Source organism: Penicillium vulpinum, assembly GCF_028829585.1.
Source record: "Penicillium vulpinum strain IBT 29486 chromosome Unknown utg000001l_segment0_segment0, whole genome shotgun sequence".
Taxonomy (NCBI): Eukaryota; Fungi; Ascomycota; class Eurotiomycetes; order Eurotiales; family Aspergillaceae; genus Penicillium; species Penicillium vulpinum.
The window spans coordinates 1258777-1271901 of NW_026643241.1; the positions used below are offsets into that span (position 1 = coordinate 1258777).

At 49.1% G+C, this 13125-nt stretch overlaps 5 protein-coding genes across 5 annotated transcripts; 1 reads left to right on the forward strand and 4 right to left on the reverse strand.

Annotated features, from left to right (window-relative positions):
- Positions 1-21: 21 nt before the first annotated feature.
- Positions 22-1210, reverse strand: N7479_000466 (isopenicillin N synthase family dioxygenase; the record flags this gene model as incomplete). The annotated part of the gene is made up of 4 exons (XM_057248164.1): positions 22-437; positions 490-864; positions 942-1121; positions 1174-1210. The coding sequence occupies 4 exons, from the start codon at positions 1208-1210 to the stop codon at positions 22-24; spliced, it is 1008 nt and encodes a 335-aa protein (XP_057112596.1).
- Positions 1211-1708: 498 nt separating this feature from the next.
- Positions 1709-6855, reverse strand: N7479_000467 (uncharacterized protein; the record flags this gene model as incomplete). Its single annotated transcript, XM_057248165.1, has 4 exons — positions 1709-2698; positions 2754-4130; positions 4368-6741; positions 6812-6855. 4 exons carry the CDS (start codon positions 6853-6855, stop codon positions 1709-1711), a joined length of 4785 nt encoding a protein of 1594 aa, XP_057112597.1.
- Positions 6856-7609: 754 nt separating this feature from the next.
- N7479_000468 (t-SNARE syntaxin) lies at positions 7610-8818 on the forward strand (the record flags this gene model as incomplete). Its single annotated transcript, XM_057248166.1, has 4 exons — positions 7610-7868; positions 7919-8100; positions 8157-8729; positions 8786-8818. The coding sequence occupies 4 exons, from the start codon at positions 7610-7612 to the stop codon at positions 8816-8818; spliced, it is 1047 nt and encodes a 348-aa protein (XP_057112598.1).
- Positions 8819-9158: 340 nt separating this feature from the next.
- On the reverse strand, positions 9159-11700 carry N7479_000469 (fungal specific transcription factor domain-containing protein; the record flags this gene model as incomplete). The annotated part of the gene is made up of 7 exons (XM_057248167.1): positions 9159-9642; positions 9711-9964; positions 10021-10440; positions 10505-10821; positions 10870-11372; positions 11426-11526; positions 11692-11700. The coding sequence occupies 7 exons, from the start codon at positions 11698-11700 to the stop codon at positions 9159-9161; spliced, it is 2088 nt and encodes a 695-aa protein (XP_057112599.1).
- A 289-nt stretch (positions 11701-11989) lies between these two features.
- N7479_000470 (uncharacterized protein) lies at positions 11990-13000 on the reverse strand (the record flags this gene model as incomplete). The annotated part of the gene is made up of 2 exons (XM_057248168.1): positions 11990-12584; positions 12636-13000. The coding sequence occupies 2 exons, from the start codon at positions 12998-13000 to the stop codon at positions 11990-11992; spliced, it is 960 nt and encodes a 319-aa protein (XP_057112600.1).
- Positions 13001-13125: the final 125 nt, after the last annotated feature.

The following is a 13125-nucleotide window of genomic DNA, read 5'->3' on the forward strand; positions in this document are numbered from 1 at the left end:
CTTATACCTGCAGAGAAACTGCTATTTCACATTCTTAGGCTCCTCCCGCATCTCCCCAATAGCCTTCCCCTCTGAAGTCCCATAAGTATCTGCATACCGTCCTGCCATCCACTCATGCACCGTAATCGGGGGGTATTTGGCTCCCTCTGGATCTTCACAGCCAGGAAGACACCGGATGGTATAGTTCGGATTCCCAGAGAAGAAGAACGGAACACTGAACCGCTCTTTGCCACTGGTATTAATAACCCGATGCAGATTCGACAAGTACCGATTATTCGTCCAGCGCATCATCATATTCCCCAGGTTAACAACATAAGCCCCGGGAACAGGAGTCACATCGACCCATTCGGACGAGACGTTATTCCACACCTGCAATCCGCCCGTATCATCCTGCAGGAGCATAGTGATAGCGCCGAAATCGGTGTGTGCGCCGATTCCTACCGCCTTGTTAGTTCACGTTGATACATTCATCAGAAAAAGTCTCCGCACCTCTCTCAACATCAGACGTATCAACCTCCTGCGGCGGGTAATGAAGCAATCTCAGAATGGATACTGGATGATCGCAGAAATCACCAAATGTATCATCCCCTAGACCGAGCGTGCGCGCTAGAACTTGCATAATGGATACAGAAAGCCCGATCATGGCGTCGTGGTATTCGTCCATGATGCGGCGGAAGTCTTCAGCGTCCGGGACTTCGGCGGGATACTTATTTGGACCTTGGCCGAAGCGGCGCTGAATTACGTATTCATCGTCGAGGGGGAGGTCTTTTCCCAGGTAGAAGCCTTCTTTTAGGTCGCCTTTTGTGCGTTTTTCGAAGTTTTGCGAGCGGAGGCGCTCGTAGCCGCGGTTGAAGCCGTCGGTTGCTTTGGGAATTAGTTCGGTTTATTTTTTTATAGATCAGGCGAGAAAGGCGAGGAGAGGGGAGAGTGGGCTGTGTTACCTATGTTGTATTTCTCTTTTGTTTCCAAAGGGAGGTCGAAGAGTTCTTTTGAGTGTTGGAGAACTGCGTCTTGGAGATCGGTTGGGATGGCATGGTTGATTAGTTGGAAGAAGCCGAATGTTTCACATGCTTGTTTGACTTGGTTGATGAGGTCTTCTTTGGTTGAATCTTTGTAGAAGGCTGTTGCGGGGTTAGGTACATAGTTCTTGGAGTATAGGATACTGGTTCTTACGGGCAAAATCTATAATTGGGGGCTCGTTGGGGTTCATCTTGAATGTAGTTAAGTGAAATGGAATTAGAGTGTTGGAGTTGTATGGCCTTATATCCTCGTAAATGCGGGGAATTCGTTATCTCTTCCACCTGGGCACTGAGTGGACTTATTACTAGTGGACTTGGTATCTACTAAAAACCCGAATATCCGGCTCCGCTCTGCAACTGGGATTTGTGGAACTAATGGTAGGAGTTGTAGGGTATCACAAACTACGTATGCTTAGTATCAAAACTTGATTGGTCAGCGCAATCAGATATATAAAGTACAGACCTGGATATTGGTATGGTAGAGATAGAGACCAGTATGGCATGATGACCATGTAATTATTAGATAGCAAAAGATAAGAGAGATAGATGTCTATGAGAAGATAAAAGGAGAATATTTGAAGGGTACACACATATGTAGCAAAGCAAAAAAGTATACAAATACAACTCAGGGTATCGAAAGAACACCGCGAAAGGGACAGTGGGTATCATAAGCGCTCTAATAAAACATGCTACAAGTGCATGGGGGTCCACTCCTGTCCAGGGTAGGACGTGGGGGACATGACGATCTCCTCGCTGGAGTCGTCCGCGGTGATGGCAAGTTCTACTGGCTGAGGTGTGTCATTGACTACACGGGTCTTGTCCTCACTGCGGTGAGGATGCGTGGATATCGCGGAGGCGCTTGAGACGGCGATGTTGCGTGGTGCGTTGTTCTCGAAGGCTGCGAATGCCGGGTTTGAACCCACTGGTTTTCGGGATCGAATGCTGAGTTGAGGAGCGAGACTTTGTTGTTTGAGACTGCCTTCTAATTCGTGTTGTTGATCTGGATGGTTCTGCTGGTTTGTCGGAGCCTCGGATATCTCCCCATATAGTTCGTGTCGAAGGCTGTCTCCAACCACGCGGTCCTTGTGTTCCTCATGTTTCTCCTTCTCCTGGTTCTCACTCAAAGTGCCTTGCTGAGTTTCTTGCTTTTGCTGCTCCTCTTTCTGTAGTTGATGTATCTGGTGACTTTCTAGCTTCTCTAGCGATGACAACGGAGCGGCAGCTTTATTCTCGTGGAGTGACATGGGAGACGGTGACCGAGAATGACCTGGGGGAGGCTGGCTGAGCGTGCTACCATGGCGAGAGCTCGTGGGGGTTTCACTCGCGGATCCGGACTGGAACTGCGAGTAGAACCGACCAGCTGTCAGGGAGCTGGATGAAGAACTGGTTGGAAGTGATATACTGGTACGTTGACGAGTATCACGGGGTTGAGGTCTTGTGTCGCTCGGTGGTGGTGGTGGAGGTGCCGTCGGCGCGGGGGGCCGAGTTGGCAAAGGCTTTTGTTCAAACGGATTGCCGAGGACCGGTGGTTCATCATGTATAGCGGAACTAATATTTACATTTGCATTTTTCGACGGGGGTGTCGGCGGATATTGCTTCTGTAACTGTTCTGAGGCAGTCCTTTTGTGGATGGTCGATTTTATCTCAGGATCTTGAGAGGCTTGCCGGCCAAATAGTCCCTGTTCAAGTTAGAAAAAAAAAGAAATAAAAAAAAACCATCCAGGGTCGACATACGCTAATCCTGCTGAATGTTCGTCTGCGCGGGCTTGCCGGGGGCCCCTGAGGCTCCTGAGGCCCTTGGGGTTGAATACCAGAGAGGAGATCTCCCACCGAAGCGCGCCGTCGTCTCCCGAAATCTTTCAGTTTTTCAACAGTAGACTGCCCACTCTCTGCAGGAGATCCAGATTCCGAAGGTTGTGAAATACCATTGGCAGGCGTGGATGGACGAGTCCCTTTGCCGCTAGCGCTCTGCTTTCCAAAGCTACCAAAGCTCAGCATACTGCTTCGGGTTCCTGGCGAGTATCTGACTTCATTTCTCAAGGGGCTTTGTACTTCTGGAGCAGATGGAGGTAAGCCACTGATCGATCTTCTTTTGGACTCGAGGACATCAGCAGAGTTTTTGAACTCTGACGGATAGAAAGGTACGAAGGACCTTCTCTTCTGTTGAGAAGATGATGGAGGGCCACTAGAGGCCTTATCAACAGAATCCTCAGCCTTACTTTGATGTTTTGGTACTACCTCATTTGCTGTCGCTTGCAAAGGAGAAGGCGGTTCCCTGTCAAGTTCCTCATCAGATGCACGTCCAGGTTGCTCATCAGCTCCAAGTGTTGAGACAGAAAACTGGCGCCTATGATCGTGGGTAGGTGCAAGCCCATTATCATGATCCTTCGGAGGAGGCGAAGGCGGCTTAGGGCTTTCATTCAACACTGGCCGGATTGACGGAGTAATAATCTCCGGTGTAGACTTGGTTGGCTGATGCGTCGGGCTGATCACAACCGGAAAATGGACATGGAAGGGCTCATCAGGAATGACTGGCAGACTCTTTTTTGCGACTGGGACTTTGTTCGCCGGTGCTCCAGCTTCGGATTTATTGCCAGTGGTGCTTCCTCCCTGTTGCGGCAGGGGCTCTGTGAATTGCCGTTTCCCGCCATTTACCTGGCTAGATGCATTCAACGCCATCGGGGTACTTGCCGACCTCCGATGATGAGAATCCATAGGCGAAAGACCAAGCGCAGATATCATCTCTTGCTCGAAATCTCCAGCAAAGGCGGGCTTTTGGGGAACTTCAGGCTTATGAGTGACATCGTTGGAAGATGGCGGTTGCTTCGGTTGCACAGTTGTTCCGCCAACAGGGTTGTGCGACATGTAGTTATCCCCCGAGTTGGTCGCCTTGGCATCTTTGGCGGCTTCATCCTGGCGATCTAAACAGAAACTGACCCCCTGTGGATCAGGATCAGGATCAGAGTGGAGCCCGGATCGCTCGGATCTGAAGATGGGCAGACTGCCAAGCGTGACAGAGTTGCGTAGAGAAGAGTTACCAGATGCTTCGCCCGACCCTGAAGGGAAGGAGAGCTGAAAGCTGCGGCGAGAAGCATTTGGGGCTGACTGAACCTACAGTATTACTAACATTAGAATATAAACAAATAAGGATGGGGTTAGATTGTAGAAAAACGGCGGATGCATCAATCGTGTCGCATTCTAGAGCTCAATAGTGCTCGGAATTACATCGTGGTATCCAGAAAATGAAGAAATGCAGCGTAATTAAAAGGGAAAAATTAAAGCAACGGCCTCCACCGTGCTTCCCCAAGTAAACAACTCGCTCAGAAGGAAAAAAAATCAGGCATCTACCTTCTCAGACCCTGCACCGGGTCGGAACCTGCTTTTGCCCTTGGCAAAGAATCCCTTGGCAGCCCCAGTTGCCTTCCCACTAAACGCTCCCGCAGTATGGAGGAACTCCTTTCCTTTCTCCCCGACTTTCTCCTTGTTCATCACAGTACCCAGATGGGCCGACGGGCGTCTCATATGAGCACCGCCAATCGGAGTACCGTCGTTTAAGGAGCCGAGACTCCCCAGAGCACCCAACTTAGGGAACCTACTGCGGGAATGATCTGATGGTGGCGCGGTAGGGGACAAACTCTGGGTCTGTTGGACAACGCCGGCATGTTCGGGGTGCTCATGAACTGTGAATTGCAGCCAATGATTCAAACCAGTGTCAATGGTGGCGAACTGGTCACGGGTTTGTTCGAAAGACTTGATACGCTGGTTGATAGATGTGATCCCGAGAATGTCACGGAAACCCAAAAGTTGAGACTCATCGACGGATGATCTGCCGGCATTAGAGACTTGGCGTGGCGGGATTTGCGGAGGTGGAGGTGGCGTAGTTCCTGGTCCCATAACTTGCTCCGGAGGTGTAGTGTTCTCCGGAATAGGTGGAACAATCGAAAGTCGAGGCTTTGCCGCAGCATTCTGGGTATCGGACCCTTCATCATCAGAAGTGAGCTTGTCGCGCGACACCTCTGAGACCAATGGGGTCTCCACCTGTGTAGGCTCAGGCTCTTGCGTAGAGGGCGATACATAGCTGCCAGGCAGTTGAGTGGGCTCAGGCTCTTGCGTGGACAACGATGTGGCCAAAGCAGGCGATGAATAGCTGCCGGGAATTTGAGGCGGCTCTGGTTCTTCGTCGGAGGATTCCCATGAGAACCGTCTCTCTAACTTAGGCTTCTTTGGCTGATCAACCATCGTAGATGAAGGGTTACCAGTCACGCCTTGACTGTTCGCATATGGGTCTCTGGACGGCAAAGGAGGCGGGATAGATGAATTTGTACCGGTTGCGCCTTGGCTGTTCGCATAGGGGTCTCTAGACGGCAGAGGAGGTGGGATAGTCAAGTCCGGGTGGCTTTCAGAAACCATAGCCCTGGGATCTTCATTCGGACCAAGCCCACTCTGATCATCCCAATATTTCTCATACTGGCGTGAGATGGACTCAGCAGGTGCCTGCGGCTGAGTTTGGTTGCTGGGCTCCGGGTCCTCCGAGGGGGTGGCTTCCCGACTTAACGATCGAATAATCTCTTCCCTCAAGCGATCATTATCAGTATTCTGCGGTGATTCTTCAGCTCCCATGATAGTTGGGATTTCGGGATGGAAGGTCTCAGGGCCCGATGCGCTTCCAAATTTGAGAGGGGCAGGCATATCATGCCCATTGTTCGAGTAAGGTTGCATCGATGGGTTCTGAGGAGAGATTCCCGTATCAGGTGATTCTGGCGAGAAATTCTGCAGTGGAGGAATGGAGGACAGTTCTGCATGGCCTGCCGTTGGGGTGTCCAGGTCTGTGACTTGAGGTTTTCTCGAAGGGCTGTTGTCTGAACTAGGAAGGCTCAGGTCCCGGCGATGACCAGGGTTAAATGCTGGAACCGCAGTCGCAGTTGCCTTCGGAGAGCCCGACTCATGAGGCTCTTCGATAATGGTTGGTGTTCTTTCATCAGTCAGAGTACGACCGCCGATGATAGGGCTGATCGTCGAAGTGGTATCACTGTTCGTCCGCGCGACACTAGTGGTAGTGGATTGTGGAGTTTCTGGAACATCAAAGGCCTGATTCACTACCGATCGGAATCCCGCCGAGGGGTTGTGATGCAAAGTGGCCTCCTGAGATGTAGAGCTATCCTTTGGCAGGTTGGCGTCTGCACCATCCAAGAAATCAGTACCAAAGCCAGACATGCGCCTGACTTCCGGTAGACCTAAAGCAGGGCTCTCTTGACTTGTGTCGGGCGCAGCTCCAAACTCATCAGGCTTGGGGTCATTGCTACCAGTGATAGGAGGCTGCTGAGCCGTTTTCTCCTCGCGCATGCGTTTATAGAGGTCGGCCGGCCTTACAAAGGGAAGGGGCTTCTGGTCTCCTCCACTAAAGCTCCTACTCTTGCCATCAGCCAAATGCGACTCACCAGCTCCGAATCCGATGCCGGACAAACGCCTCGAGGACAACTCGGACGAACTGCCAGTGTTGTGGGTGGCATAGGGAGGCCGAGGTACCGCGGGAGGCGGCGCCTCCTCCTCCTCTTCGTCGTCATCGTCGCTACCCCAGTCACCTCCATCATAAGTATATTTCTTCGCTTCCACCCAACGTTTTGTTTTGGATCGGTTCACGTTTGTTTGGAATGAGATCGGGGTTCCGCTACCACTACCGCTGCCTGGCGAAAGTGGGCTGCGAACATTTTGCGCGGAAGGGCTAGAGCAGGTCTTAGTTTCCGTGTGACTAGGTGTGTGATACGTAACTGAATTTGAATAGATAGTCTTACAAGTTCTGGGCTCCGCGACCATGCGATTGGGCGGGGTCTGCCATCAGGGGAGCAGAATCAACGGTTCGAGCCGCACTCGATTACCAGCATCAGCTGCTGCTTGGTGATCTCCGATAGATTTGTAGAAGAGCAAGTGCAAGTTGTAAGAGTTAAGTAAGAAGGTGAACAGCACCTGTTCCCTTAAATGATAGTGTATATGGGGAGGACGAGGGTGGCAATTTGGCCCAAGTTGGGCAAGGCACCGATCAAATGGAGTTTGAGGATAATTGGAGGCAGCAAGATTTAGTGTACAAGAATGACGTGTATCCACAGAAGAATACAAGAATATCAAGCCAGCTATATCAAAGAGAAAAAAAAATAAAGACGAATATTAGAATGAAACGAGCTATATCCCTGGGGATCCCCTGATCTATCGAGGTAAATGGGCCTGGGCTAAAATTAGGTGGCGGTGCGGGGATTATGTAACACGTTTCCGATTCAGTAACGTGGACCAACGGGGCTAATTGCGTAGACAAGTTGACCTTGATCTTTTCCATCTTGAAGTGTACGGAGTATATTCTGTCTGTTTTGCTTGATTTATTGCAAGCCACGACGTTGAAGCCTCGGAGCTAGCTGCAACCGGACACGTCTTCATCTCGCCCCTTATCGATTGCAGATAGATCACACTTCCGTTTCAAGACCGAATTCGGCCCTCTTTGTCGACCTTAGTTTACATCATCCTTCTCAACACTGGCTGAAAGACTATAGCTACTCGTTTGTTTCCAAGCCTCCTTCACATCCATCCTTCCATATCGCAAAATGACCGGCCCGTCGATACAAGATCGGACCAGCGAGTTCAGTGCTATCTTGGGCCAGGCCCAGAGGCGCTTGGGAACATCAAAAGTTGGTTCACAGCGCCAGGCACTGTTGACTGATGCGCAAAGGCGGCAAGGCAATGCATCACCCCAGGGTGCCGCACAGGAGGCGAAGGCGGCAAGATCAGAGTTCGCGCGACGGGCGCGTGATATCGGAAGGGGGATCACTGGAACAATGGCAAAATTGCAGCGATTGGCTGAATGTGAGTCTGCTCACATTGCTCAAAATGCCAGCAATCTAACAAGGAAATAGTGGCGAAACGGAAAACACTCTTCGATGACCGACCTGTCGAAATTTCCGAATTGACATACGTAATTAAGCAAGACCTTGCCGCCCTGAACCAAAGCATCGCCGGGCTGCAGGCACTCACCCAGGCGCAACACCCTAAATTCAATCGCTCGAAGACAGATCAGGAAGGAGAACACAATGACAATGTGAGTGAAACATGAAACAACGCGCGCACGGACAAGTCGCTGATTACCGATTTCAGGTTGTTGTTATGCTGCAGGGAAAGCTGGCCGATGTAGGTGCTAGCTTCAAAGAGGTGCTTGAAGTCCGAACCAAGAATATTCAAGCCTCCCGAACACGAACCGAGAACTTCGTTTCCTCGGTATCTTCCAAATCACACAGCGTCCTCGATGTTCAGCGCTCAGACTCGCCTTTGTATAACACCTCGGGACGACGGACTCCTCAGCCCGGATATCAAGGCAACTCCTCCGACCTTTTGACACTCGAGCCTTCAAACCCTTCGCCCTTAGGACGTCCCTCATTCCAATCAGACCAACAACTGATGGTAATGGAAGAAGGAGAATCGAGTAACACATATGTTCAAGCTCGAGGCGAAGCTATTGAAGCCATTGAGCGAACCATTAGCGAATTGGGTGGCATTTTTGGTCAGCTGGCGCAGATGGTTAGCGAGCAGTCAGAAATGATTCAGCGCATAGATGCCAATACCGAAGATGTGGTCGACAACGTTGAGGGGGCACAGAGAGAACTAATGAAGTATTGGACGCGCGTGTCTGGAAATCGCTGGCTAATTGCCAAAATGTTTGGTATTCTGATGGTATGTCCACCGATTTTGAAATTCTTGCCTAGGTATCTAACTAATGATTGTGATAGATTTTCTTCCTTCTTTGGGTCTTGATTTCCTGATAGACATGAGACCCACCCTTTCCCCCTTCATACTGTAATATAATACCTGGCCCGTGTGTTTTCGACAGATCATGGCCCTTCTGCATGTCCACACTCGCTGAGCATTTCCATTTCCTTTTACTTTCTAGCTAGACTCTGAGATGTCGAAACCATCACGCTCTTTGTCCTTCTTTTCATTTTCTTGTTTGCCCTTACTCTTTGTTGCTTGGGACTGTGTACTTAAGACTCACCTGCGTAAATACACCTTATGTACTATCCGAATCCAATCAAACGAGATCATGGGATAACCATGAACCACTTCTAGAAACCTCTCGAAGCGAGTATTGACATTCTATTTATTTCATGCATCGAACTGCGCCATCACATTCCATAGTTCTGACTCCGCCCACCCCAACGAGGGCTGGTTATCGAAAAGTTCCCACACAAGATTGTCATCCCATCCCTCCATAGATGGTGGTGCAGTGGGATTTTCAGCAGGATCTGTATCCCGAAGACTGCCCAAAGCCTGATCGTCCGCATGGTCAAAAATTTCTGTGCAGGATGAAATCTGACCCTCGATATTTCCAGCCGCGTTTGTATCAGCGGGCCCAGCTGCTGCCTGTTCTGAACAGGAAATTTCAAGTTTTCCTTTCACCAAAGGCGCACATAGGTCTAGGAATTTCGAGAATAGCTTGTACAGCTTGCCGATCGAGACATTCGCCTCTGCGAATTGATGTAGGTCGTCGGTGATATTCTTGATCATATTGAAATCTCTCTCGTCTGATGTTGCGATCACATTGCAAAACAGGACAAAGAACGGTGCTAGCGGGAATAGTAGCATTGTCCTGTTTAAAGGGTCATCAGTTTCGACTGCGCAAGATATTGAGAGGGCTTTGAGATGGCTATATCATACCAGGTAAGAAAAGTAGGATATGAGTCGATAGAATTGATGTGTTTTGAGAATCCTTCCTGTAAAGCTCGGAGAGTGGTGAGGGCTTCCCGGGCTGTGTATAGACAGTCCTCATAGAACAAGCGGGACTTGAGTACTGAGGACCGGGCTTGGATGATTGTCGTGAGACTAGAGTAGTAATTAAAGTCCATTGATAGCCACTCACGCCGCAGACGGCTCCATGATTGCGGGAATTGCTGTTTTTGGCGACGGCTGAACTGGAAATTTAATTAGCAGTCATTTACTGGAGAGGTTTATATTCTTGTCCTCTTACCACTTGCATATTGGATTGGATCTTGTGTGCCCGTGCTACAAGATCGGACAGTATATTGGCCTTCTCCGTGTCTCCTATTGTCTTAGTATCAAGCAAGATGTTCAGTAAAACACTCTTCAACTCAGAATACTCGACTATGCTTTTTAACATGGTAGATGTCGGCAGATCAGGATCGAGGTGAATTAACTGCGTTGGTCTAACTTTCAGATCCGGCAGAGAAGGTGGTCGGAGGAGCAGCAGGCTGAGGGTTTTATCAAAATAATAGCATGTGTACACACAGGCATGAATGTTTTCCTCCATCTCGGTTTGAGGATTGGTATCGGTGATATTGTGGTAGTTCAAGGAAACCAGCATCCTCGAGGCTAGTGCTGCCAACATCCAACACTGTGTCGTGTTTCCTAAATATTGCATCAAACGAGTCTGTCGTGAGTCAGAAACGAGTCAGTAGATATGGAGTCACACGAAAAAGATAAGAGAAACATACTGCGGACAGAACCGATTGAAGCAAAAGAAGGCTAGGAGTAGCTGCCAGCGGAATTTGATTCAAAATCTCTATGGCAGCGGCTTCATACCTCTTTTTGAGTGACCGGAAATGATTCCTTAAAGGCTCACTCGTAATTAGAGGGGCCATTTTTGATATACAAGCTATGGCCTTTGTCCAGACATTGAGCCGGTAGTTCTGGAGCACTTGCTCACATTCTGTGCCCTCGATAATTGCAAGCCCCATTTGCTCTACAACTTTGTCGGAGATGTGATCAGGCCAGTTGATTATTCCCTGGGAGTTTGTTTTCTTATCAGGTCCTATACCGATCAGCATATTTGACGTCTAACACATTCTTGGTAACTTACCAGGTAGCATCATGTAGAGTAGTTCCGGTGTGAGAGTAGGAGGTGGAAGGTTTTCTTGAACATCCATGTCATCTACAACCGCAGCCTCCTCCCAGTGTAGAGCCGGATTGGACAGCTGGCTGACGAACTTGAGCGCTGATTCAAGCGCAGTGCGTCTATCTTTTGACAGAGCCTGATTGCATTTGAGTTCATGCTCAATGTACTCTTTGGCCTCACTAGCATGATGTGTTGAGCTAGGAGAATGTGTCTGGTGAACATTTTGATGCGCCACAGTCTGAGACTTGTGGTGTTTACTTGGTGGTGGCTGTAGTGGATCTGCACCGTGTGGGTCATATGCTCGAGGTCGCTTCTGTTTGTCATTGGGCACTTCGATAATACTTGTAAAGTTGGCTGAAGGCGACGAAGTTGTGCTGCTGGCAGCTTGATGACTTGCTGGAAAGTATCTTGTCTCTTTATTGGTTGACTCTTCTAGCCTCGCCAATCTTTGGTTCAATGTTTCTAGTCTTGGAAACATCAGCTTTTTATTCTTTAGACAAGCATTGCGAATTACACATACCGAGAAACCCGGGGTCTATGTACTCGTGCTTGGCGTTTGCGGAGACATTCTACGCCTGCGTCGGTGCAGTTCATGCAAGGGTCCTGGCGATCGCATTTCACCTACGTATGCAGTGACTCCAGATGAGAATCGGGGTATTAAAGGGTCAAATGCGAGAAACGACTGATTCTACCTTCCGACTATGACATAGATCGCACTGATACCTGATTAGCATATTTTATAAACCGCGTATACCTATCGCAATGCCAATATTCTGGCAAACTTACCGCAGACATCTTGGCTTCGGCAATTTTAACGGAATTTCGGAATCAAAGCATGTTAAACCAAATACTCCAGGAAGAGCGAGGTCGGAGTCTGGTTGAAGTCTGGGGATGTCCCGTGCTCGGCATCCGAACTGCCGGGAACCGAGCGAAAGCGGTTTAGCGCGGGGTCTTATATATATACAAGGCAAGGTTATTGAGTGACGTTTCGTTTACTATTGGTGTTAAAGGTTTATTCGAAAATAACATGATTGATGCGTTGTCAATAAATTACAACTTCTTGCCCAAAAGTTTCACTAGGCTATCATTCGTCGTAACAGTCATAACAGTATTCACATTCCAATTTCACAACAGACCCATGGAGAACATGCACTTCTGTATCCTCAACAGTATGTGGAATAGCCCCTCGTCGATCCATTTCACTGCATGCCGCTTGGAACCATACATGATTAAGCTTCGGCTCGAGGGATGTTTGTTCGCCATGCTCACTGAAAGACGCCATATACTCGTTCAGATCTCGTCGCATCGCCCATAGAAACTCCTTTCTATGAGACCACGTAGAGTCATGCTTGCCCTTTTGCTTTTTTTGGTCATCCTTCGCGATGGAAACAAAGAAACTGACGATTCTCTCCATGGTTGAAGTGGTGAGAAGGAGACTAATCCAACTTTCGGCGGTGGAATGGGGAATTTCCGGGCCCATCAAACGTTGGACCGTGGAAAATAGTAGCTGCATGCAGTGGTGGGTCGACAGAAATATATGCGTATCGTCAAAAGGCGCATTTCTAAGAATTGATTTCTGTCTTTCGACAGAATCAACAATATTTTTGTGGTGATGATCCGAATGATCCGAGTCAGAATCAGGAGATGCGGATGATTCCAAGAAGAAAACAGCATAGGCTCTATATTCGAGTAAGTACGCTTCCAAGAAAAATGATATAGTGGGGCCATACATTGGATACAAAAGCTTGGCCTGGAGCGAAGCCATGGCTTTGCTATAGACAACCTCCTTCTCAGAGATAACTTCTTTCTCGGTCTTGAATTCTTTCTTCAACTTGGAAGATGACCACAAAGGCTGGGCAATTGCATCAGTCTCCAGATGATGCCGAACCACATGATCAGCTAGGTGGTGGGAGAGCCGAATGCAAGTATTCCAGCATCGTTTTAAATCACCGAGATATCCCAGGGAATATCCTGCGTTTTCATGAGCCACACCTGTGCTATACTCAGGAGGCGGAGGAGGGAATAGCTCGGAAATGAAGGAAAGGTCATCACCGGGCGACAGGGTGCCATTAATGCAAGGGCTTTGAGGATGCATATTTTTTCGGAGTTGAATATATGCCCATGCTATGGCAAATTCCAGCCTTGAAATCCGGTCATGAAGTGCTCGACAGCAAAGAGACAAAGAACCAATATCCTTCAGATCACAGGAGGCCAGGATCG